Below are 25044 nucleotides of genomic sequence, written 5' to 3'. Positions count from 1 at the left end.
TGCCGGGCTGACAGGGTTTGCTCTCGGGCTCACAGGGCACAGTGTTTCTTTAGCCTGCACCCTCCCCTGCCTCTGCCCTTGGGGTGTCTGATGGGTGTCTGGTCAGATCTACAGTGGTGGGAGCTGAGGCCTGTCCCTCCCCACCCTGGTGCCTCCCCGACATGGTACCAGACGCTGGTCTCTTGGACCGGCTCCCTTGATCCCCCCCTTCCTCCCCTTCCAATCCCTCAGCCCTGTAACCACAGCAATCTCAGTGTTTGGCGTCTGCCGGGCATTGGGGCACAAGGAGGGCTTGGGGATGTGGAATGGCTGCTCTGCAGAGTTGACCCCCAGCCAGGGGGCTGCCATCCTCCCCCCAGGCCTCCACAGACAGCCCTGGAAGGGGAAGCCCCTTAGGAGTGGGAGGTGAGAGAGGGGAGGGGCCTTTTCTTCCTTTTTGTAACATGTTAGGAGTTAATGTTGCCAAGAGGAGTAGTTTCCATCTTCACTTTCTGCAGACACCTGAATTTAGGACCAAGGTATCTGTGACTAGCAGGCCAGGAGCAGCAGGGGCCCGCGGGCCTGGCCACTTTACATCCACCGTCCTCCCCCGTGGGGGCCCAGCACCTGAGACACAGAACCACAGCCTGCTCACCCATCCCACGATCCCCAAGGCTGGTCCATGCCAACACGACCTTTGGGCCCCAAACATCAGAAGGTCTGTGTTCTGCCCTGAACCTCGGCCCACGCGGAACCCAGGAGCCAGAGAAGGGTCACCAGCTCCTGCCTGGGCCAGGACCCCTGGGGCTCAGAGGTGCTGACCCCACCCCAGGTCAAAGAAGGCAAGAAGACGACTGAGGTGGGGGTAGGGGTGAAGGGATAAGGGATTCATTCATTATTCTAGTCCTGCTTTAGTCCTTTGTAACTTGTGGTAATTATGCTTTTCTTTTTAATACAAAAAAAATGTATAAAAATAAAAACTTGAAAAGGCAAAAGAAAAAAAAAAAGAGAATGGGAGGGCGGTGGAAGCCTGGGATTCAGAGACACTGGCTCGGGCATTGCACTTGGGTTTTCCAAAAGGGGGAAACCACACCACCCGCCCTGGGCTGCTCTTAGGAGCGGGCAGGGGGCGTGGCTACAGCCGGATGGCCTTCGTGGACTCGGAGACTTAAGGATGGGGGCGTGGCCCAGAGCCCGGCTTCCCGGGGGCCGCTGGGCCGGGGGCGGGGCCGGGGGCGGGGCCGGGCCGCGGCTTCCTGTCTGCGCCTGCGGAATCGCCGTTTGACCCCGGAAGTGCGGCCGCTCGGGCAGCTGTCTCCGTGGACGGCGGCGGCGCGTCGCCGGTGGTGGAGCCGGCTAGGTGAGTGCGTGGCTGGGCCCTGCCGGAGCCGCAGCCGTGTGTCAGACGGCCCCGGCTCTCCCACCCGCAGCCTCCACGGCGGGGCCTAAGCTGACGCTGCTCCTGGGGCCGCGAGCCGCCCCCCCCCACGAGGCTGATCTGCTGTAGCCTGGAGTCCTGGGTTCGAGGTTCGGCCTCAAGGTAGTCTTGGACGAGTCCTGGTACCCCCGCCCCGCTGCATCGTTTCAGTTTACTCGGGGGTCACTCGTTTGTTCAACAAACAGGCGTTTCTCGCATGCGTGCTAGACCCAGCCACAGATGTAGGCACTTGGGGGATACTTAAGTGAGCACAGACAAGACTCCGCCCTCGCGGAGCTTATACGTGGGAGGAGACAAGGACTTGCACAGGGTAACTGAAGATGACAGGTGCCTGGGCGAGTGACTGCTTTAGGTGGAGGGCTCAGAATGAGAGAAGAGTGATGACAGAAACAGCAGGAGCCCTGGGGGAAGCTCCCAGGCCATCCTGTCTCCAGCGCTTGTGTCCTGAGCGCTGCTCCCAAACGGAGCCCTTTCTGACTTTTGACTTCCGCTGCCCCACCGTGCACACGGGATACAGCCGTGGGCTGTGATTCTTGTCCTAGTCTTCTGGAATCTAAGGCCTAGTCTTTGCCGAGTCCGTAGAAGAGTTGGAAAGTCCCGTCTCCCTTGGCATCTGTCTCCTCGGGGCGTTCTCTCTGTGAAGTGCAGCCCAAGAGCGTTACCCAGGCAGCATCCATCATGGTGCTGAGGTTTCTGTGTGTGTGTGGCTGTATTCGACTTGCGTGAAGGCTGTCAGCTCTGCTCTGTTGTTTGCTCACCTTAGTACTCCCTGGGCTTCAGCGGCTGCTGCACACCAGGTGCTCAGGAGCCTTTGGATGAGATGATTAACGCGCTGTTTGCTCCAGGAGCTCATTAGCGGCCAGGTTCTGGTCATCTTGCTCAGATCATGACTCTTCCCTGTTTAAATGGCTCCTTTTCTGCCTTCAGATGAAAGGCCAAACTCTTAAAGACCTGGAGCCTTTGCTCTTGCTCTCTCCTTTGTGGCTGTCTTCAGCATACTTTTTTTTTTTTTTTTTTTCTGACAGGCAGAGTGGATAGTGAGAGAGAGAGACAGAGACAAAGGTCTTCCTTTTTGCCATTGGTTCACCCTCCAATGGCCGCTGTGGCCGGCGCATCGTGCTGATCCGAAGCCAGGAGCCAGGTGCTTCTCCTGGTCTCCCATGCGGGTGCAGGGCCCAAGGACTTGGGCCATCCTCCATTGCCTTCCCGGGCCATAGCAGAGAGCTGGCCTGGAAGAGGGGCAACCAGGATAGAATCCGGTGCCCCAACCGGGACTAGAACCTGGTGTGCCAGCGCTGCAAGGCGGAGGATTAGCCTGTTAAGCCACGGCACCGGCCCAGCATACGGGTTTTAAGTCGCCTTTGCTCTTGCTTGGGATGCCCACATTTTCCTCCTGTCTCTCAGCACCCAGATGGAGGGATCTCCGACTCTCCTCCTCCGTGACATCCTCCGTTGCCTGCTGTGCACCGTTTACAGCTCTAGCCCCAAGCGGTAGTCATTTCCAAGGCCAAGAGCCCAGAACGCACGGCAGCATTTGCTGAGTTAATGAGGAAAGCCTGAAGCACTCTGCCTGCAGCTTGAATTGACAACACCTGGGCATTTAAGAGTTCTTCTGATTGTGTGGAATGCTTAGCATTGATTACTTTGCAAGGCAGCTGGGAGATTATGTACAGATGGGAGAGTCAAGGGTTAGAGAAGTTAAGAAACTGCCTCTGTTGGAGCCGGCACTGTGGCGCAGTGGGTTAACGCCCTGACCTGAAGCGCTGGCATCCCATATGGGCGCTGGTTCGAGTCCCGGCTGCTCCACTTCCAATCCAGCTCTCTGCTGTGGCCTGGGAAAGCAGCAGAAAATGGCCCAAGTCCTCAGGCCCCTGCACCTGCGTGGGAGACCTGGAAAAAGCTCCTGGCTCCTGGCTATGGATTGGCTCAGCTCTGGACGTTGCGACAGTCAATTGAGGAGTGAACCAGTGGATGGAAGACCTGACCTCTCTGTGTAACTCTGACTTTCAAATAAATAAAGAAATAAACTATCTCAGTATGGTAGCAAAGGGGAACCAGCATTTGAACTCAGGATGAAGGACTGTAAAGCTATTTTCTTTTCTGTCCTTTAAATATTCATTTTATTTATTTGAAAGGCAGAGCCACAGAGAGAGGTAAAGACAGAAAAAGAGATTTTCCTTGCACTGGTTCCCTGTTGTGGCCATTTGGGGCTGGTTCCATGCTGAAGCCAAGAGCGCATAACTCCCTCCGTGTCTCCCATGTGGGTGCCAGGAACCGATGCGTTCAGCCCATCCTCTGCTGCTTTCCCAGGCACATTAGCAGGGAGCTGGGTTGGGAATAGAGCAGCTGGGGCTTCAGCCAGTGCCCTCCTATGGGATGCTGATATTGCAGGCGGCGACTTAACCCACTGTGCCACAGCATCGGCCCCCGTAGGGCTTTTTAACCACTACACCAACCTGGTCCTGAGTTACCCTTATAGGCTCCGGCTCATAAGAATGAAGTTCTTCTAAAATTAGGTGCTATCTCTACCTGTGTAGACCAGGACTCTGGGGCCCCGGGTTTCAAGGGTGGAGAGCTGCCTCTTTCCCCATTCTAGGGCCATGCTCCTCACCCTGTTATTTCTGTCTTTGGTGGGTGAGCCTGGGCAGAACTGGGCCTGTGAGTCTTTTAGACTTCTGCACTTGGGTGCAGGCCACTGGGGTTTCCAGCTGTCCTCTTAGCATTGCTGCGGCGTTAGGGCTTCCTTTTTTTTTTAGCATGTTCAGCACATGAGTCTCAGGTGTCACGGCAAAAGAGCTGAATTTGGTTTCAAATTGACCACTACTATACCTGTCTTGAGCAAACCAGGGCCCCTCTTTAGGCATCTGAGCATTTTAATCCTGGTCATCCTGAGGTTCTTGTGAGAGGCCTGTAAGAGTCTCTGGAGTGAAAGTGACATACACACCCAGGCAGGTGCTGCCCGCCAGGGGTCTGGGTCTGCTCTCTTCTGTGGTCTCTGCACTCCGCAAAGCTGAAAGAAAGCATCTTGTCGTGTGGCCTTCATTACTCTGCCTTGTGATTTTTTTTTTTTTTTTTTTTTTTTGTCTTTCAGGCTGTACCATGTGTCTGACACACACATGGAATGCTAGAGCTGGGACCGGCCTGGGGCTAAGCAGACTGATCTCTCTCTTCATCCTGCTACGGCAGGGATCTGCACGGTCTTTAAAACAGACCAGGATCCACCCTCCTTGTGTACCAAGTTACTTCTTGCCTTTGGTCATCTGTTTTGAACCTCTGTTTCCTTTCTTTTCTTTCTTTGTACTTTCAAAAAGATTTTATTTATTTATTTGGAAGAGTGACAGAAAGAGGGAGAGACTTAAAATAGATCTTCCATCCACTGGTTCACTCCCCAAATGGCCACAATGCTACGCCTGGGTCAGGCCAAAGCCAGGAGTGGTCTCCCATGTGGTAACAGGGGTTCAGGTACTTGGGCCATCTTCTGCTTTTCCAGGAACTTCAGCAGGGAGCTGGATTGGAAGTGGAGCAGCTGGAACTCGAACTGGCTCTCTGAAATGGGATGCCCCATGTGAGCCTGTTTTCTCTCTGATAAAATGAGGGTGATAATAGAACCACCTGGGCATTCCACAGACAAAAAAAGCTCCTGCATGGGAAGGCACCTGGAAGAACACTCAGCTTCTCCTGAGTGTGTTGCAGCTGCTCCTGCTGTCCTCATCCGTCTCCTCCTGACACCAGGGCCTGGCCTGATCCCTGAGATAGGGACACCCAGGAACTCACTGCTAACCATGGCCCTCAGATGTCTGTGAGGGCTCAGGAGCTGAAGCTTTCTTGTCCTGACTTTGTCCTAGTGCTGTCACCAGGTCTGTGCTGGCCTTTTGTGATATGTCATTTGAGGGCCTAGTTCACTTCTGTTTGTTTTTTTGATTGTTTTTTTTTTTTTTTTTTTTTAGATTTATTTATTTATTTGAAAGAGTGACAGAGAGAAGGAGAGGCACAGAGAGAGAGAGGTCTTCCATCCGATGGTTCACTCCGCAACTGGCTGCAATGGCTGGAGCTGTACTGATCCGGAGCCAGGAGCTTCCTCAGGGTCTCCCACGCGGGTGCAGGGGTCCAAGCACTTGGGCCATCTTCCACTGCTTTTCCAGGCCATAGCTGAGAGCTGGATTGGAAGTGAAGCAGCCGGGATCGAACTGGCCCCCACATGGGATGCTAGCACTGCAGGCGGTGGCTTTACCTGCTATGCCATGGCAGCTAGTTCACTTCTGTTTCATGACTTAGCCAGGATGTGTGTCCCTCTGACAGGTCACGCCTATCTTTGGGAAAGAACACTGGACAGGAGGATGGGAGACGGGTCTGCCACTCACTGGCTCTGAGGCCAGTTTGGGCTTCTCAGGAGGGAGCTTGCACTGACAGGTTTCTGTGAATTCTCTCTTCCTCCCTGGTGCTGCCTGTCACCCAAGTCGTCCTCTAAAGCCTAGAGGTTGTCCTCTACAAGTGGAGGCAGGTGCTTTGCGCCAGTCCTCGGAAGACTTAAAACCCAATGAGAGTCATGAGAAGAGTGTCCTCTTTTTCTTTCCTTTCCTTTCTTTTTTTTTTTTTTAAAGATTTATTTATCTAAATAAATTTTAGATTAATTATTTGTTGTGGTGCAGTGGGTTAAGCTGCTGCCTGCAGGTCCAGCATCCCATATGGGTGCCAGTTTGAGTCCGGGCTGCTCCACTTCTGATCCAGCTCTCTGCTAGTGTGTCTGGGAAGGCAACTGAGGATGACCCAAGGCCTTGGGCCCCTGTACCCACGTGGGAGACCTGGAGGAGGCTCCTGGCCCAGTCCCAGCCATTTCTCTGCCTCTGCCTCTCCTTCTCTCTCTAACTTTGCCTTTCAAATACATAATTTTTTTTTTTTTTTTTTTTTTTTTTTTTTTTTTTTTTTGGACAGAGTGGATAGAGACAGAGAGAAAGGTCTTCATTTTTGCCGTTGGTTCACCCTCCAATGGCCGCCACGGCTGGCATGCTGCGGCCAGTGCATCACACTGATCCAAAGGCAGGAGCCAGGTGCTTCTCCTGGTCTCCCATGTGGGTGCAGGGCCCAAGGACTTGGGCCATCCTTCTCTGGACTCCCGGGCCATAGCAGAGAGCTGGCCTGGAAGAGGGGCAACCGGGACAGAATCCGGTGCCCCGACCAGGACCAGAACCCGGTGTGCCAGCGCCGCAAGGCAGAGGATTAGCCTATTGAGCTGCGGCGCCGGCCTCAAATACATAAAATCTTTTTAAAAACGTTTATATATTTGAAAGGCAGAGCTATGGAGATCTTGTATCTGCCGGTTTACTCCGCAAGTGGCTACAGTGGCTGGGGTTGGGTCAGGCTGAAGCCAGGAGCCTGGAGCTCCATCCCATGAGTGACAGGGGCCCAAGCACTTGAACCATCCATCATCTGCCACTCTCCTGCGTGCATCGGCAGGAAGCTAAATTGGAAGTGGAGCAGCCAGGGCTCAAACCGATGTCCACACGGGATGCCGGCCTTGCAGGGCAGCAGCTTAACCTGCTGTGCCACGACACCGGCCTGAAGCATGTCCTCTTCAGTCCGTCATTAAACATTTGATCAGGCCACTCATGTCACAGGCCTGTGCTGGTCACAGGAAAGGTAGCAAGACAGCGAAGCCCCAGGCGCCGTTCAGAGAGCTCACAGGCTGCGGAGCACATGGGCTGGGGGCATCCTAGGGTGTAGGTACCTTTGCCAGTTCTTCTCAGAGGGGCGGACGTACATCCAGACACCAGCTGGGAAGCATGTCCTCCGCAGCGGAGAGCCTCTGCGGTGGGCATAGAGGTGACAGAGGCCCACAGCACGAAGGCCCGCAGTTGAAGCTTCTCTCCTGCCCGCAGGAGTCTGGGTGTGTGCGCTCTTCTCCCATCCCGATTCCTTTCAGGAGGCTCACGCAGCACAATGCCAGCTCTGCCCCTGGACCAGCTCCAGCTCACCCACCAGGACCCGAGGACAGGAAAGCCGAGGACTTCACCAGCGCTGGTGAGCTGGGCCTGGAGGCCACTCAGCCCGATGGTATCAGTCATGCAATTTCCAAAAGCAAAAAAGGAAATTCCTTCTTTATCTGTCCTGAGAACTGAGCTGAAGGCCACGGTAGCCGAGGCCCAGGGTAGAAGTTTCCCTCTGAGCGACAGCTTGAACTCGAGCAGCGTTTTCCATGTCACCACGCCACACCCCATACCTTCCCCCACAAAGCATTTAATTTTGAGTCAGTCTGATGGCAGCTGTGACTCAGCCTGAGCTGGGCTAGAAATGGATCCGGCCCAAAGCTGGGTTTGTGGATTGGAGACCGCAGGGGTGTTCAGGTTTCAGGTAGGGACTCTCAGAGCCAGCCGCACATCAGTGGGAACACTGCTGTCAGAGCAGGGCCGTCTTTTATCTCAACCTGGATAAGCAGCAGCGAGGAGAGGGACTCCGGCAGGCTTGGGAGACTGAAAACTAAGGAGGCTGTGAACGTGCAGGTTCCCAGCTGCAGAGAGAGATTAGGGCCGTGGAGAGGTGCCAGGCCCTGCTGAGGAAGGAGATAGACGCTGGGATCAGAGTCCCCGAAGCCACTTGTTGCTTTCCCAAGAATATGAGCTTACTTGAGCAGGGTGGGAGGAAGTATTTTCGAGGGGCTTGGGTGAAGTCGTGGGAAACAGCCACTTGCTGTTTTATTTCCTGCCTTCTGGGTGGTTTCCTGTTACTTCCTAAATATTCTTTTTTTTTTTTTTTTGCCAGGCAGAGTTAGAGAGAGGGACGGAGAGAAAGGTCTTTCCTCCACTGGTTCACCCCCCAATGGCTGCCACGGCTGGCGTGGCGCTGCGCCGATCCGAAGCCAGGAGCCGGTACTTCCTCCTGGTCTCCCATGTGGATGCAGGGACCCAAACACTTGGGCCATCCTCCTCTGCCCTCCCGGGTCACAGCAGAGAGCTGGACTGGAAGAGGAGCAACCGGGACTAGGACCTGGGGTGCAGGCGCCGCAGGCGGAGGATTAGCCTAGTAAGCCACAGCACTGGCCCCTAAATACTCTTCTAATAATAGTACCTAATATTTGTAAAGTATGTGCCCTGGGCCCACCCATTCTAAACACATCACCTGGATTGTCTCGTTTAAGCTGCATCACAGCCCCGTGCAAAGGTATTTTAATTGTTCCCATTTTACAGACGAGGAAACAGCAAGTCCAAGGTCACAGAACTGCGAAGTTGAGGGAGCCAGGCTGGTAACCCGTGCCCTTGACCTTTCTGCTGTCAAGCCTCTTGTTTCCTTTTCATCACCTTCTTACGTGTGGAGGATATTGATCAGAAAGTCCAGAGCGGTTCTGTTCAGCACGGCAGCCATTCACCTCGTGTAGCTACTGCAGCCTTGTACAATAGCTCCAATGATGATAATGCTTGAAGTGAGGAGCAATTGACTTTTTATTTGTTTTTAATTTTTATTTTTTTATTTTTGACAGGCAGAGTGGACAGTGAGAGAGAGAGACAGAGAGAAAGGTCCTCCCTTGCCGTTGGTTCACCCTCCAATGGCCGCTGCGGCCGGCGCATCTCGCTGATCCGAAGCCAGGAGCCAGGTGCTTCTCCTGGTCTCCCATGGGGTGCAGGGCCCAAGCACTTGGGCCATCCTCCACTACACTCCCGGGCCACAGCAGAGAGCTGGCCTGGAAGAGGAGCAACCGGGACAGAATCTGGCACCCCGACCGGGACTAGAACCCGGTGTGCTGGTGCCGCTAGGTGGAGGATTAGCCTGTTGAGCCGCGGTGCCGGCCGCAATTGGCTTTTTAAAAATTGAATTTAGTTAATGTGCATTAAACTAGCCCCATGTGGTGAACACCTGCCGTGTTGGCCAGCACAGATAGAGAGCAGTTCCATTTTCATAGTCCTGCCAGACAGCACCCGGAGAGACTGGCTCCTTGGGTGGTGGTTTCCGTTTTTCCACCTCATTCCTCCCCCGTGTGCTGAACGAGCACCTCTGTTGTTCGACTATGCACTCTGTGAGGCCAGACACCTGGTCCCTTCTCGTCACTTGTGGCGCGCAGCAGTAAGCATTCAGTGTGTGAGTCACGGGACCACAGCCAGGCCTTGTGCTAGAAGCGGAGCTTCTGAGAGAAAAGACGTGGCCCTGCCCTCGAGGGGCCCATGGCACGAGAGAAAAGCAGTGTGATTAGGGTTGTGATAGGATGAAGGCCAGGCTACGAGTGCAGAGCTCAGGCCACTGATCCAGACCAATGAGGTGTGTGGGGATAGAGGGGTCTGAGGGCCAATGGGAGGGCTTCCTAGAGGAGGGGGTTCTGACTTGGGTATTGAAAGGTTAAGTAAGCACTAGCAGGCAGAGCCATGGGAGGAGGGATGTGGCTGGAAGACCTGGCTGTACAGTCCTGGAGTCTTGAGAGAGCCCGATCTCCCAGGAACCACAAGTCACTGGAGGTGGCAGCAGCGTGGCAGGGTTACTGCCTGCAGGCTTTGTGTTCATCTCCCACGCACTTGGCTGTGTGCCTTTGGACAAGTTACTTAAACCTCTCTCAGCCTCAGAATCCAAAAACGATGAGAGTAGGCCCACTTTGTCGGCTGGTGGTGAGGATTAAGTGAGACGTCTGTGGATCAGTGCTGTGCCTGGAAGGTGGGGCGCTCTCAGTGTGTTGTGGTTAAGAGGTCGTGCTGACAGTGGCAGTGGCAGCAGCACTGAATGGGGGTGCGCTGAGAGAGGCAGCTTCCTGATGAAGAGTGCATGGCCCTGCAGGCCATGAGATCGCCTCAGAGACTGTCCCAGCGGATGTACCCATCACACGTGTCCCTCTACTCTCGGTGTGAGACAGAGAGACCTCTAGCCAAGAGGCAGTCGCTATGCTGCCCTTGCAGGGTGATGGACAGAGTTAGTGTTTGCTGACGAGGCCCTGTTTTCATAGCACATACTTGAAGACATAAAAGAAGTGAAACAGTTGGAGAACAGTGGGAACCCGATTCTTATCAAGTTAAATAGAAGTTTGATGGGCAAAGAATGTTCTGGTAGCTTCACAAAGCAGACCTAAGCCAGGCTTAGATTCTAGGAAGTGTGGGATGGGCTAGGGAAGAGAGGGAGCCTGCCACTCCCCTGCCCTGAAATCTCTCGTGCCCTTTATTACCTCCAGAATAAAGTCCCCTCTCTCCACCCTGGCATTCAGTGCCCTTCAAAGGTGTGGGAGGATCTGGTCATTTGTTACCTCCATCCATTGTTTTGTCCAGGCAGCAAATGCAGTCTGGAGCGTCTGCTTGGCGCCGCCCAGGACCCACAGATAGTGGGGTGGCCATTGAGGGAGAGCCATCCCTTTAATATAACTCTGTTGGATTAAAGTGTACAGTTGTATTGGTCTTGACGTGATTGAGCATTTGTACGGCTCTCAAGGGTTTCCTTGTACCCTTCCCTAATCCGTCCCTTCCCCTCTCCTGGTCCCCAGCAGCCATTGATCTGAAAGCACTGTTGCTGCATTTCAGCCAGTGCTTAGAGTGCATGCAGGTGCATGGGGGATGGGGCGCTCAGATGAATTTCTGATCGGTGGAGTGGGCATCTGAGAGGGTTCCTGAGGACGAGTTTGTGGCTGGGGCCAGAACTCAGACCAGGCTAGCACACGGGTACCACGGATCTCTGAGTAGGTCTGCATCCCGGCTCAGCTGTGACCTTGGGAAAGTTCCTGAATCGTATGTTGTCTTTGTTTCCTCCTCTGTAAAGTGGGGAGAGGATTATCTCCCTTATAAATAGATGCTGTGGATAGGAAAGACACAGGCTGTGAGGTGTGCCTCTGTACTCTACAGCCTGTGGCTCAGGGCGCCTTCTCAGTAACTCAAGGCTTTCATTATCACCATGCCAGCATGCTCCAAATCTGTTTCCCACCAGTGCTATCTGTATTCCTTTTTAAAAAAAATTTTTATTGGGGCCAGCACTGTTGTGTAGTAGGTTAAGCTTCTGCCTGAGGTGCCAGCATCCCATATGGGCACCGGTTTGAGTCCCAGATGCTCCACTTCCAGTCCAGCTTCCTGCTAATGGCCTGGAAAAGCCATGGAAGATGACCCAAGTGCTTGGACCTGGAAGAAGCTCCTGGCTTTGGATTGGTCCAGCTCCAGCCATTGCAGCATTTGGGAAGTGAACTAGTGGGTGGAAGACTTCTCTGTCTCTCCCTCTCTTGCTCACTCTCTTTCACTCTCTCTCTCTCGCTGCCTCTCAAATAAATAAATCTTCAAAAATATTTTAGGCTGGCGCTGTGGCTCAATAGGCTAATCCTCCACCTGTGCCGCCAGCACACTGGATTCTAGTCGTGGTCGGGGCGCTGGATTCTGTCCCGGTTGCTCCTCTTCCAGTCCAGCTCTCTGCTATGGCCCGGGAGTGCAGTGGAGGATGGCCCAAGTGCTTGGGCCCTGCACCCGCATGGGAGACCAGGAGAAGCACCTGGCTCCTGGCTTCGGATCAGCGCGGTGTGCAGGCCACAGCAGCCATTTGTGGGGTGAACCAACGGAAAAGGAAGACCTCTCTCTCTCTCACTGTCCACTCTGCCTGTTAAATATATATATATATATTTTTTATTTGAAAGGCAGAGTGATAGAGATATGTTCCATCCACTGGTTTGCTCTTCATATGCCCTCAATAGCCAGGGCTGGGCCAGGCCAAAACCAAGAGTCTGGAACTCCACTGGGTCTCCTGTGTGGATAGCTTGGACCCAAGTACTTGAACCATTATCTGCTGCCTCCCAGGATGCATTAAGCAGGAAGCTGAATCAGAAACAGAGGAGCTGGAACTTGAGCCGACACTCCTATGTGGGATGTGGGCATCCCAGTGAGTGGCTTCACCCACTGCACCACAACACCTGCTGTGCTCTCTTTAAGCGCCCATTTTTATACCTCCACAAAATGCTGTTTCTTCCATCTGAAAGCCCTCATCCTCCAAGGCGTGGCTCAGATGCTGCCTGCCCTGGGAAGAAGCCTCTGGTCCTCCGGGCGCTGGTAATTCCCTTCACTGCCACAGTCCCTCTGTCTCTGTATGCTCAGTGGGTGGCTGGCAGGTTCATCTGCCTCTACCGAGCGGGAGCCCTGGGAGAACCTGGGTGCTTTTCTTCCTGTGCCCCGACACCTCGCCCGGGGGGTCCCCAGTAAATGGTTTTTAGGATGGCAGAATCTCAGGGGTGTGTGTCCTGTGTCTGCTGGGGGACGAGTAGCCTGGCCCGAGGTGACCTAAGACGTAGAATGGAAGAGGGAAGGGAGCTTGGAAAGCACAGATGTGAACTTGGGCTCTGGACTGTTGTTCTGCCCTTGTTTCAGTGGCACAGGTGCTTTCGCAATAGCTTTGTACCTGGCACCCCACTAAATAGATCTGACTTAAAGGGGAGGGGTCCTGTAGACCCACGTGCTAGGTGGCACCAAGGAGTCCTTAGGAACCCAGCGACTTCATGGTTTCAACACTCGCATTCAGCAGCAGGAAGGCATAGCTGGTCCTTGCGGAAGCTGACCCAGCCATCGCAGTTTTTCTGAGCCCCTGGAAGTGGGTGGGCTGTGGTTGGTAACAGCTGAGCCATTGCCTGGCCTTCCTCCTGTGACGGCTTCCCCCAGAGACAGCAGCCCTGTGTGGTCAGAGGAGAAAGCTGAGCTCATCTCCTCCTCTTTATGGTGAACAAAGTAAGGTTTGTTTGTGGCCAGGTGAGGGCTGGAATAGAGACCTTGTGATACTAAACCAAGGCCTGCCATGAGATGATTAGAATCTTTTCTTTAAAAAGAAAAAAAAATGAGGTTTGTTTCTAACCCTCTGGTTATAAAAAGAATACAGCACAGTGATATGAATGAGGGGACTTCAGAAAGCTCATGCAAAATGGAATTCAGGATAAGGTTTATTTTGGTGTAAAAAAGATCCATGCATAGTTTTTTTTCCTAATATGCATTTTCCATGAGCTATGATGCAATGATATAAGGATGAGAACATAGTGCCCCCCCCCCCAAAAAAAACAGAAAAAGCTCCACCTGATTCTGTTTTAATGGAAATGCCTAGGAAAGGTCTACCTGGACACCCCACAAATGGTGAGTAGGTCCCTCTGGGAGGACAGGGACAGGGAGTGTGGCCCCAAGGAACTCACTTTCATTGTAGCACAGTCAGCTTTTGAAAGAAAAGACTCGCATGCCTCGCTTGTGTAATTAAAAATTGATTTAAAGAGTAATTCCTGTTCATTTTTGAAAAATTAGAAAACATGGTCAAGCCACAATCCCATAACCATATTAGCTTTGGGGTATCATTTCCCCAGCTTCTTGGTTTAAATCTGTACCAGTGTGTGACTAGACATACTTTTTTGGGAAAAACAAAGCAAAACAGAAATTGATTGTATTGAGCAGAGAGTTTTGTATCCTGCTTTTGCTTCCCTTGACTTTTCCCCGTGTCAGTAAATCCTCTCCAAAAACATGGTTTTTAGTGACTGCCTCGTGTTGTCTGGACGCAACCGTGCCCCTTTGTTAGATACACTTGGTTCTTTATGCCTAAGAGCTCCCTGGAGGGTCACCAGTTGGAACACCCAAGTGTTGTCATTGCTGTGGGTTGGCAAATGGGCCCTCGCTGACTAACCTCTGCCACGTTAACACGTGGTTTTTGGATCCGTAGCACCCCGAGCAGAAGGCAGACCGGTATTTTGTGTTGTACAAACCGCCCCCTAAAGACAACATTCCCGCCCTAGTGGAGGAGTACCTGGAACGCGCCACCTTCGTAGCCAATGACCTCGACTGGCTCCTGGCCCTGCCTCACGACAAATTCTGGTGCCAGGTAACGTTCTATCAAGTTCACACTAAGACAAAGCACATGACATGCCGTTGGTTGCTGCTGCTGTTTGTCTTCCCCTAGGAGATGCTTTTTTTTTGTCTTCTACTTACACTGGATCCTTAACAGCAAATGGTGGTTTGGATTGCTGTGTCTTGTATCACAGCCTTCGTGATGTTTACACACCTTCCAGGGCGTCACTTGGAGAACCTTGTGTTCAGCCCTCACTCATTCATGCCTCCTTGGTCTCTTGGGGTTGGACTGTTTGCAATAGGCCAGGGCTGGTGATGGGCCATGAGCCCCCTGCGCAGTGTACTTGCAAGTCCTTGGGCCTTAGGGATACATCCTTGCCCTCTTCTGTCGTCTGGCTTAGGTTATCTTCGACGAGACCCTGCAGAAGTGCCTGGATTCCTACCTGCGCTATGTCCCTCGGAAGTTTGACGAGTGGGTGGCCCCAACCCCTGAGGTTGTTGACATGGAGAGGCACCTCCACCGGAGTGTATTTCTCACCTTCCTCCGCATGTCTACTCACAAGGAATCCAAAGTAAGCCCCAGTCCCGTGACAGGTCACCACTGACACCTGATACCTCTGGGCCAGACTTTCCACCCCTGGGAAGGAAGGTTCTGGCGCATTGAGTTTCCTCTTTGTCTCCTGTCCACCTTTATTCCCACCGTTGGGGAAGAAATCGGTGCCACCTCCCTTGTCCTCTAATCCACTGAGCCGGGCTGTGTTACACCCAGTGTTTTCATCAATGAGAGCCCAGAGCCCTGTGCCAGGTGACGCGTGGCTCTGCCTCTGCTTGTGCGTCAGAGGGTGAAGACGTTGATTCTGACTTTCTAAAGGAACGTGTGTGCTCTTTCAAAAAATCTGAGCTGCTTTCTTGTTTCCTGATTGTAAAAATAATAATGCTGTTATTAAACAACTCAAGCATTGTAGAAATATTACACAGATAGTGAATGTCACCCACAAAATCCCCTGTCCTCAAAGCAAACCTGGTAAGTCCATGTTCCTTCGTTCAGGGCATTTTTTTCCCTATCAGTCTCTCTGTGTGTGTGCGTGTGTGTGTGTGTATTTGAAAAATGGAATTTTGTTTTCTTAAGGAAAGAAAAATAGCATGGAATTTTTTTTTTAAGGATTTATTTATTTATTTGAAAGGTAGTTGGGGCCGGTGCTGTGGCATAGTGGGTAAAGCCACTGCCTGCAGTGCTGGCTTCCCATTTTGGTGCTGGTTCAGATCCTGGCTGCTCCACTTCTGATCCAGCTCTCTGCTATGGCCTGGGAAAGCAGTAGAAGATGGCCTAAGTCCTTGGGCCCCTGCACCTGCGTGGGAGACCTGGAGGAGGCTCCAGATCAGTGCAGCTCCAGCTCTTATGGCCAATTGGGGAGTGAACCATCAGATGGAAAACTCTCTCTCTCTCTGCCTCTCCTCTCTGTAACTCTTTAAAAAAAGAAAAAAAAAAATATATATATATATATATAGTAGTTACAGAGAGGGAGAGACAGATCTTCCATCTGCTGGTTCATCCCCAGATGGCTGCAATGGCCAGGACTGGGCCAGACCAAAGCCAGGAGCCAGGAGCTTTTTCTGGGTCTGCCGTGTGGGTGCAGGTTCCCAAGGACTTGGGCCTTTCTCCATTGCTTTTTCAGGCACATTAGCAGGGAGCTGCATCATAAATGGAACATCTAGGACTCGAACCTGCGCCCATATGGGATTCCAGCATTGCAGGTGGCAGCTCTAACCGCTACACCACAATACCAGCCCTGGAAATTTTCAAATATACACATGTACAGAATTTTCATATACAAAGTACAGTGAATCTCATGTCCCCAGCTTCAGTAATTACCAACATTTTGCCAGTCTTGTTTTTATTTCCCCTCCTGAGTTTTCTCATTTTTCATGGAGGATATTATAGCACTGTAAGACATCTTGCTAGTTTACCTGTAAGTATTTCAGAGTAAGTCCCCAGCCCACTGTTGATAGAGCGCTTGTGCTGCTTTTTACGTTAAAATGGAGCCTAGGGGCGAGTGTTTGGACTAGTGATTAAAGTACCCTGGATTTGATTCCCAGCTCCAGCTCTTCCCTGCAGCTTCCTACTGATGCACACCCTGGGAGGCAGTGGTGATGGCTCAAGTAATTAGGTTCCTGCCATTGAAATGGATTGAATTCTGGACTCCTGGCTTTGGCCCCCAAGAGACCCATTGCAGGCCTTTGGGGAGTGAACCAGCAGATGGGAGTGGACTTTCTCTCATATATAAATTTTTTTAAAAGATTTATTTATTTATTTGAGTTACACAAAGAGAGGAGAGGCAGAGAGAGAGAGAAAGGTCTTCCATCCTCTGGTTCACTCCCTAATTGGCCGCAATGGCTGGAGTTGTGCTGATCCGAAGCCAGGAGCTGGGAGCTTCCTCCAGGTCTCCCACGAAGGTGCAGGGGCCCAAGCACTTGGGCATACCTCTACTGCTCTCCCAGGCCATAGCAGAGAGCTGGATTGGAAGTGAAGCAGCCGGGACTTAAACCAGCGCCCTTATGGGCTGCCGGCACTGCAGGCGGCGGCTTTACCCGCTACGCCACAGTGCCGGCCCCAATTTTAAAAATTAAAAAACTTGGCCCAGGTCTGTCCATGAGGGTCAGACATGTCCATGTGTGGATAGAACATCAGTGACAGCCGGTCCCTGGTTGGTGGGCCCACGGGTTTTCATGGGTTTGCTGTTACTTTGCAATGTCTGAGCGTTCCAAAAGTCTCCATCCTCTCTCTCTGCATTTTTCCTTAGGATCACTTCATCTCCCCCTCAGCGTTTGGAGAAATCCTCTACAATAACTTCCTCTTTGACATCCCGAAGATCCTGGACCTCTGCGTGCTCTTTGGAAAAGGCAACTCTCCGCTGCTTCAGAAGATGATAGGTGTGTGTGATGCACGAGACGGCCCCCACGTGCCAGCCTGATGGTCACAAAGGTGGTGCTTAGATAGCACAGGAGAGTCAGAGCAGTGCGCACAGGCAGTGCTGGGAGCGTCACAGACACGTGAGCGTCTGAACAAGCAGCTAGGTGGCAAAGGGGGAGGGCGGACGGAATGTGTGTCAGGGTTCTCCGAGGAGCTGGGACTCTCAGTCCTAGGCCATGTGTCAAACAGTGAAAGCCTGGGGAGGTTTACTTTGGCCAGGAGAACCCCTTTTATTTGACTGTGTGCTGGGTCCCGGCATGCCAAGCCTTCCATGTAACGATGTTTCCATTGGATCCTCACGGCAGCCCTGTAAGTACGGCCATCATCCCTGTTTACAGAGAAGGAAAGCAACTTGCTGAGGACACATGGCTCACAGTGGTCAAGCTGGGGTGCAGGGCCGTGGTGCCCTCCCTCTCAGTCCCCTGCCCTATGCCACTCTGCTTCACTCAGCCGTGTCACGGTCTGCGCTGTTGCAGAGAGCAGATGGGGACAGAGTTCAGAGAGGACTCGTGGGTTGTGAAAGGAATGCATGGTGGCCGTTGGATCCCATCAGGAGGCAGAGGGCTGGAAGGGTCAATCAAAGCTGGAAACAGTGTTGGGGTGCTCCAGAGGGAGTGCCCCAGAGGATTCCTCTGGGAATTGTAGCCGTGGCATTGAACTTGGTACAGAGGAGTGTTCACCCTGGACACCCTTGCCAGCCCTTCTCCCCATGAGATTACAGGGCACGGCCTCCCACATACCTGGCTACAAAGCCAAGTTATTCCTCTCAGTGAGCTGCCTGCCTTCTGTCTGTCCATCCATCTACCCTTTTTTCCCTAATAACATAGTCTGTTAATTTTGTAACTTCTGGAAGGATAGAAAAGGTAAAGAATTGGCCGGCGCCGCGGCTCACTAGGCTAATCCTCCGCCTTGCGGCGCCGGCACACCGGGTTCTAGTCCCGGTCGGGGCACCGGATTCTGTCCCGGTTGCCCCTCTTCCAGGCCAGCTCTCTGCTGTGGCCAGGGAGTGCAGTGGAGGATGGCCCAAGTGCTTGGGCCCGGCACCTCATGGGAGACCAGGAGAAGCACCTGGCTCCTGCCATCGGATCAGCGCGGTGTGCCGGCCGCAGCGCGCCAACCGCGGCGGCCATTGGAGGGTGAACTAACGGCAAAAGGAAGACCTTTCTCTCTGTCTCTCTCTCACTGTCCACTCTGCCTGTCAAAAAAAAAAAAAGAAAAGGTAAAGAATCAGGAAAGCCATTACCAAATCCTTGGAAGAGACAACTGCTTGTTTCTTATTTCCTTCCAGTCTCTGTGTATTTTTTTGTAAGCATAATAGATCGTAGTGGGTATGAAAATTTGCATCTGGCCTTTTCACTGGAACAGCTTCTGGTTTCTCACTTAAATCTAATTACTGCCTGATCACCAGTTAATCTTTGTAAATGTTCCCAGGGAAAGACCTGAATAATTTTACTGCAGACTGGGAGAGAGTGGGGTGAGTGGGCAGCAGAAGGCGTGATTGGCGAGAGGAGCAGTTGTTGGTCTGGTCAGAGGGAAGGGTTCCAGGAGGGGGAGGGGGAAGCTTGAGTCAGATTGGGAAGAACTCCATGCCAGGCTTAGCCCTAGGGAGCAAGTGGATCACTCAGGGCTGAGAGAGCAGGCTCTAGGTTTGAGCTGCCCAGTTTACGCCCCAGCTCTGTTCTTGGCCATGTCATTTTTTTTTTTTTAAGATTTATTTATTTGAAAGTAAGGGTTACAGAGAGATAGAGAGAGAGAGAGAGAGAGAGAGATCTTCCATCTGCGAATTCACTCCCCAATTGGCTGCAACAGCAGGAGCTGAGCCGATCTGAAGCCAGGAGCCAGGAGCTTCTTCTTCTGGGTCTCCCTCATGGGTGCAGGGGCCCAAGGACCTGGGCCATCTTCTGCTTTCCCAGTCCATAGCAGAGAGCTGGATTGGAAGTGGACTCGAACCAGCGCCCATATGGGATGCCGGCACTGCAGGCGGTGGCTTTACCCGCTACGCCACAGCGCTGGCCCCAGGCCATGTCATCTTGATCAAATTGAAGAACCACTCTAAGCCTTGGTCTTATCATCTGGAGAATGGGCTGATTCATGACATACAATCCTCTGAGAACGAATGTGGGGAGCAAATAGTTGGTGAGTCGTGTGCTTGCTGCACATGGTGCCTGGCAGTCATAAGCCCTTGGTGAGCAGAGCCCTTACTATGAGGAGGCCTTGGAGCAGGGGGAGGAGCCGTCTGCTAACAAGGTTAATCTGGGAGCCTGTAGGTGGGAGGGCTGAGCCAGGAGGGTGCACCTGCGTGGGTGTGAAGGTGAGAGCCCAGTGGTGCTGCTGGAGTGGAAAAGGACATCCAGGAGTCAGATAAACACAGGCCTGGGAGATGTCAGCTGGGAGGGGAGGTCTCAACAGCTCTAGAGAGAACTGCTGTCGGTTGCAGAGAGCAGGCCTTCAGGAGGTGAGGAGTGGACTGTGAGGAGGGTGAGAAGGGTGAGGTCAGCCTTGGATCTGCTGGGTGTGAGATAGCTGTACATGCCCAGAGGGAGATGACGTGGCCAGGGTGGAGTGAGAAATCTCCACCTGCTGCCTGGGTTCAAATCTTTTGGTTCTCTGACAACTTTAGAAATCTTCTCTCCAGAAAATGTACTCTCTGTGGATTTGGAATGCTCTCAGGCCTCCAGCTTGAGAATGCTAAACTGCCTTAGTAAGGGAGTGGCCCAGGCATCAGGAGCCCCTCTGTCTGTCTGTCTGTCTCTGTATATATGAATAAGCTCGGGCTAGGTTGGGGTGGTGTGGTGTGGAGAAGGAGCCTCCGGTTTGTGTCTCTCTCCTGTCTCTCAGTCTCTGCTTCTCTTTCTCTCTCTCTCTCTCCCTCACACACATACCCCAGCTCTCTTTCCAACCCTTGAGCAGTAAGCACAGAGGGCAGTCTCCCCTTTCTGTACCACAGAAACTTTGGGCAAAGCCGTCACCACTTGGAGGACTGACCAGGGAGAGAGGGGCAAGCATTGTAGTGCAGTGGTTTAAGCTGCCGCTTGGGACACCCATCTCCCTTATCAGAGTGGCTGGTTTGAATCCTGGCTACTGCAGACTTCCAATCCATATTCCTGCTGATGCACCTGCGAGGCAGCAGGTAATGGCCCAAGAACGTGGGTCCCTGCCCCCCATGAAGGAGGACCAGATGGAATTCCTGGCTCCTGGTTCTGGCCTGGGCTAGCAGACATTTGGAGAATGAATCCGTGGATGGAAGGTCTCTGTGTTTCTTCCTCTGTGTATGTTAGTCTGCCTTTCAAATGAATAAATAAATCTTCAAAGACACAAAAGACAAGGGAGAGAAAATGGGAGGAAAAGAACTGGTTGGTTGTCCTGTGGGTGGAAGCCCCATCCTTCCCTGCCCTCCTCTCCTTGAAGCTTCGAGGCTGGTTCAGTGGATCCGCAGTATAATTCTGAAAGCACAGCCTTTCGGGTAGGGTCTCTTGGAGCTGTTCGGCAGATCAGGAGTGCATTGGGTTCTTGGCCCTTTCAAGAACTGCTCTGGTCTGCATGGCAGTGTCTCCCCTCCACCCTAGGTTCTGAACTGCTTTCACCTGAGGAGGGACATTTCAAAGGATGCCATTGCTGTCTGTTACCTTTTTATTATTTTAAGAGATCAAAAGTTAGATCTGCACTGTCATTGGACGAAGGAGAGGGAAGGGACTCGGAAGACCCCAAGGGTGGATTATGTCTGTGTCGAGGCTTGTAGAACCTCAGTGGTACGTAGGACTTGGCACTGGCAGGATTATGAGAGAGTTCCTCCCGCAGGCCAGGTGGTCCAGGTACCACGGTGAGCACTCTGTAGCCCTGGGAGTTGTGGGAGGAGACCTTTCCTAACCCCTGGGTGGAGAAGGTGGCTCTGAGAGGCCATTCCAGGCAGATGCACGGCACAGCGGCTGTTGTCTGAGGTTGGGGATACAGTGGGGGCTGGGGGCAGCAGCAGGATTGCAGTTTGGGGAACGGGAAGAGGGTAGCCCAGGATGCCGGCCAGAGCCGGGTCTCGGAGGGCCCTTGGTGCCATGGTCAGGAGTTTGGACTTGACCGTGGGGATTTATGAGGAAGAGCAGAGGCTGCTGGGGAGATAGTTTAGTCAGTCCTTGCCTGGCAGAAGGGAGTGGGTACAGATGGGCCGGCGCCTCTTCACAGGTTGTAGGATTGGCAGAGACAGAAGGCACTGAGCCAGCCCGGCTTGGTAGAACTCGGCTTTCTGGAATCAGGGACTGAAGTGGCATCCAGGAAAGTATTTACAGAACGTCTAGTCACTCATAATTTGCTTCCTCTTCCAGCCCCATCTTGCTTTTGATTCCCATTCATTTTCAAATTCCCCAGCATCAGGCAAGGGCTGCAGAGTTACCCTACGGAGAGCGAGGTTGGACCTGTCCAAAGCCAGAGGACACCGGAGCTCTGAGCATGCTCACCATCAGTCTGCCTGTGATGCCTTGGAACCCAGGCCGCAGGCAGGTGTTCTGGTACAGCAGGTTAAGCCTCCGTGTGGGACGCCCATATTCCATGCCGGAGTGCCAGTTCGAGTTCCTGCTGCTCTTTTTGCCACCCACGCCTGAGACTCTGATGGAGTTCCAGGCTCCTGGCTGTGGCCTGGCCTACCCTGCCTGCTGTGGGTATTTGGGGAATGAGCCAGTGGCTAGATCTCTCTCTCTCTCTCTCTCTCTCTCTCTCTCTCTCTCTCTCTCTCCCCGTTGCTGTGCCTTAGAAGTAGATGAAAAAACATTAATAAAAAAGAGCCCTAGCCTTTGAAGGGTGTTGGCGCTTTACACGGTCGTGTCCTCCAGATATCTGATTCTCTCCCTTCTTCCCTCCCTGGCCACGTGGGTGGCTGGAACACTTGGTTTCTGCTCCAGTTACCACGTGTTCTCTCTGCACCCTCACAGGAGCAGCCCTTGGAGTGGCCTTCGTCTCATAGGAACAACAGCAAGCGTGGGGTAACTCCAACTCCAGGTCCCTCTCAGGCCTCTCACCCCGGGGTAGGATGGGTTTGCATGGCTAGCATGCTCAAAAGCAAGGAGTAAAAATATTTCCAGAGAAATTGCTCTGCTCCCTAGAGTGTCCTCACATTTTTGAAGGCAGGACCTGGCCAGAATTCTGGATTGTCGTATCCAGATTTCTGGAGCACAGAGATCGAGTCTCCTCATTTTCCTGGATGACTAACTCGCACTCCCAAAGCCAATGCTGTCATCTGAGGCGTGGTGCCGAGTGTGGCCACTCCCCTGAGACATCAGGGTGAGCCGGTTTGACCAGAGCAGGGCTTCTAAGTCATTCACTCGGCAAAGGTGCTTAAAAAGGTTAAATTGTATTGAGCGAGGCCCCTCCCCAACCCTGGGGGAAGTTTCCAGGCTGGGCCAAAGCTCAGTGCGAGCAGGGCCTGAAGCCAGGACTTGCCCCAAGTCTAGCTGTAGACAGGCTTAGGAAAAGGGGGAAAGGCCACGAACGCGCTGGCAGCCGTTGTAATGTGTCCTCTCCACCCAGCCTTCCCAATTCTTAGCTTTCTCCTCTCTTTCAGGAAACATCTTTACCCAGCAGCCGAGTTACTACAGTGACCTGGATGAAACCATGCCCACCATCCTCCAGGTACCGGCCCTCAGCCCTGCCCGGGGAGGGAGACACACACACCGGATGGTTCTCCTCGACTCCCTGGAAGAGCCAGGGAGAAGTGTTTGTGTCTCCAGCCGTCTTGAGGCCATCTCCCCAGTGTCTCTGTAGGCCCTGCCCTTCTTGAACAGGACTGAAGTCTACGATTGTGGCCTACATTTTGTGTTGTCTGCCGACAGCCATGTGCCTCTACGCGGCCCCTCTAAGAGACCTGGGTTTCTCAAATGAGAACTTCACAGTTTTACAAAATCGTTTCCTGAAATAATGGTGTTCATTTGTAGGAATTTCGGGAAACATTAAAAAGCAGATAGAGGCCTGTTATTATTCCCCCATAAGCTCACTACAGAAAGATGTCCACCCTCCAGAGTCCCTTTCCGGAAAGTTCCATGGGAGCCTACCCAGAGATGGTGCCGTCAGTTCAGTACTCCATGACTTTATGTGGGGCTCTGTTTCCCCCCTCACCATTGATTTGTGTTAAATTTAAATATGGTACCTATAAATCGCCATCTACAGGGTTTCAAAAGCCTGCTGTGTATCCTGACGGTATATCTTAAATGTCCATTACCATACGCTTGCCCAGACCATCTGGGCAGGTAATAGCTGCAGGATTTTAGTAGCCTGGCATACATGTCACCACAATCCTGTACAAAGGATGTTTGTTCTGTCACTTCCACTTCACACAGTGTCCGCTCCTACCACCCTCTAGGGGCTCATTGTCTCGGCTGATATCCCGGGGATGTGGATACATATTCCAAAGATTACAGGGCAGCTTTGGGGGTCACCCAGCCTTGGCTACAGGGTCTGATTCCTAGCCCCTGTTCAGCAGGATATGGGAGCGTCCCCTCTTGCTTCTCACAGGTCTTCAGCAATATCCTCCAGCACTGTGGTCTGCAGGGGGAGGGGGCCAGCACGGCGCCCCAGAAGCTGGAGGAGAGGGGCCGGCTGACGCCCAGCGACATGCCTCTCCTGGTGAGCTTGCCCTCTGCCCAGCTCCCGCCAGCACCTGACTGCCCTGGGGCGAGGCAGCAGCTGCTTCTCCCATCAGCACCCTGTCCCTGACTCAGCGAGAGCCATGGCTTCCCTTCACAGATGTGGAGCATGGCAGGAGCTCGCATTTCTCCCTGGGAGCTTCATTTGTGGGCCAGCAGAAAGAAGAGGGGACTGGAATTGAGCCGGCGGGGTCTTAGCCTCGCTTAGGTCAGCTCTGTGGGCTCATTCGTGTGCTGTTCATGGAGCCAGTCATTCATTCAGTGGCTGTGTATTGAGGAGCCCCCAGCACATGCGAGGCCTCGGGCACAGGGCAGTCGGCAAAAGCAGACATGGCACCAGCTCTTAGGGAATTATAAAGCCATTTCAGTAAGTCCGTGGAAAATGGAATTCAGTATCTTCAAAAAGTTCATAGAAAATGCACAATATAAAAATACATGGATTTTAATTTTTTTTTTGCACCAAAATAAACTAAAAAAAAAAGTATTTGGGGCCAGAGCTGTGGCACAGCAGGTAAAGCTGCCACCTGCAATGGCCTGTATCCCAGTGGGGCACCGGTTGAACTCCTGGCTGCTCCACTTCCAGTCCAGCTCCCTGCTAATGTACTTTGGAAAGCAGCAGAGAGAGGCCCAAGTGCTTGGGCTCCTACTCCCACATGGGAGACCTGAAAGAAGTTCCTGGCTGTTGGCTTAAAACCAGCCCAGGTCTGGGCATTGCGGCCATTTCAGGAATGAACCAGCAGATGGTAGATCTCTCCATCTCTCCTTCCCTCTGTAACTCTGCCTTTCAAATAAAATAAATATTTAAAAAATATTTTATGTATTTTGAGAGTCATAGAGACAGACACAGAGAGAGAGCCCTCTCATCTGCTGATTCACTCCCTCAATGCCCATGATGGCCAAGACTGGGCCAGAACAAAGCCAAGAGCCAGGAACTTGATCATGGTCTCCCACGGGGGTGGCAGCCATCACCACGGCCTCCCAGAGACCGCACTAGCAGAAAGCTTGAGTCGGGGGCTGGGACTCAAACTCAGGTACTGTGATGTGGGATGTAGGCTTCCTAACCACGAGGCTCAGTGCCCACCCCCAGATAAACTTTCCTTTTTTTTTAAGATTTATTTTATTTATTTGAAATACAGAGTTACAGAGAGAGGTAGAGCCAGAGAAAGAGAGAGAGTCTTCCATTTGAAGGTTCACTCCCCAGATGACCACAACGACCATAGCTGAGCTGATCTGAAGCCAGGAGCCAGGAGCTTCTTCTGAGTCTCCCACGTGGGTACAGGGGCCCAA

The 25044-nt window shown here is 52.7% G+C and overlaps 1 protein-coding gene across 9 annotated transcripts in view; it reads left to right on the top strand.

The window, feature by feature from the left end:
• Positions 1-1263: 1263 nt before the first annotated feature.
• ASCC2 (activating signal cointegrator 1 complex subunit 2) overlaps positions 1264-25044 on the top strand; it is a 43671-nt gene continuing 19890 nt past the window's right edge. For 2 of the 9 annotated variants that reach the window (XM_062182488.1, XM_062182480.1), the window contains exons 1-6: positions 7338-7435; positions 14036-14194; positions 14562-14732; positions 16962-17091; positions 22680-22747; positions 23627-23737. In XM_062182488.1, coding sequence (XP_062038472.1) covers positions 7355-7435; positions 14036-14194; positions 14562-14732; positions 16962-17091; positions 22680-22747; positions 23627-23737 — 720 coding nt within the window. In that variant the 5' untranslated portion in view covers positions 7338-7354. Of the gene's footprint in view, positions 1340-1417; positions 1520-4958; positions 4983-7293; positions 7469-14035; positions 14195-14561; positions 14733-16961; positions 17092-22679; positions 22748-23626; positions 23738-25044 lie in introns of those variants that run through there. The other 7 variants (XM_062182481.1, XM_062182482.1, XM_062182483.1 and 4 more) reach the window with 7 other exon arrangements.

The sequence above is a fragment of the Lepus europaeus genome, chromosome 23 (genome assembly GCF_033115175.1).
Source record: "Lepus europaeus isolate LE1 chromosome 23, mLepTim1.pri, whole genome shotgun sequence".
Classification (NCBI taxonomy): domain Eukaryota; kingdom Metazoa; phylum Chordata; class Mammalia; order Lagomorpha; family Leporidae; genus Lepus; species Lepus europaeus.
Note: the sequence above shows the minus strand (reverse complement) of the source record. Positions and strands in the feature narration are given on the sequence as shown.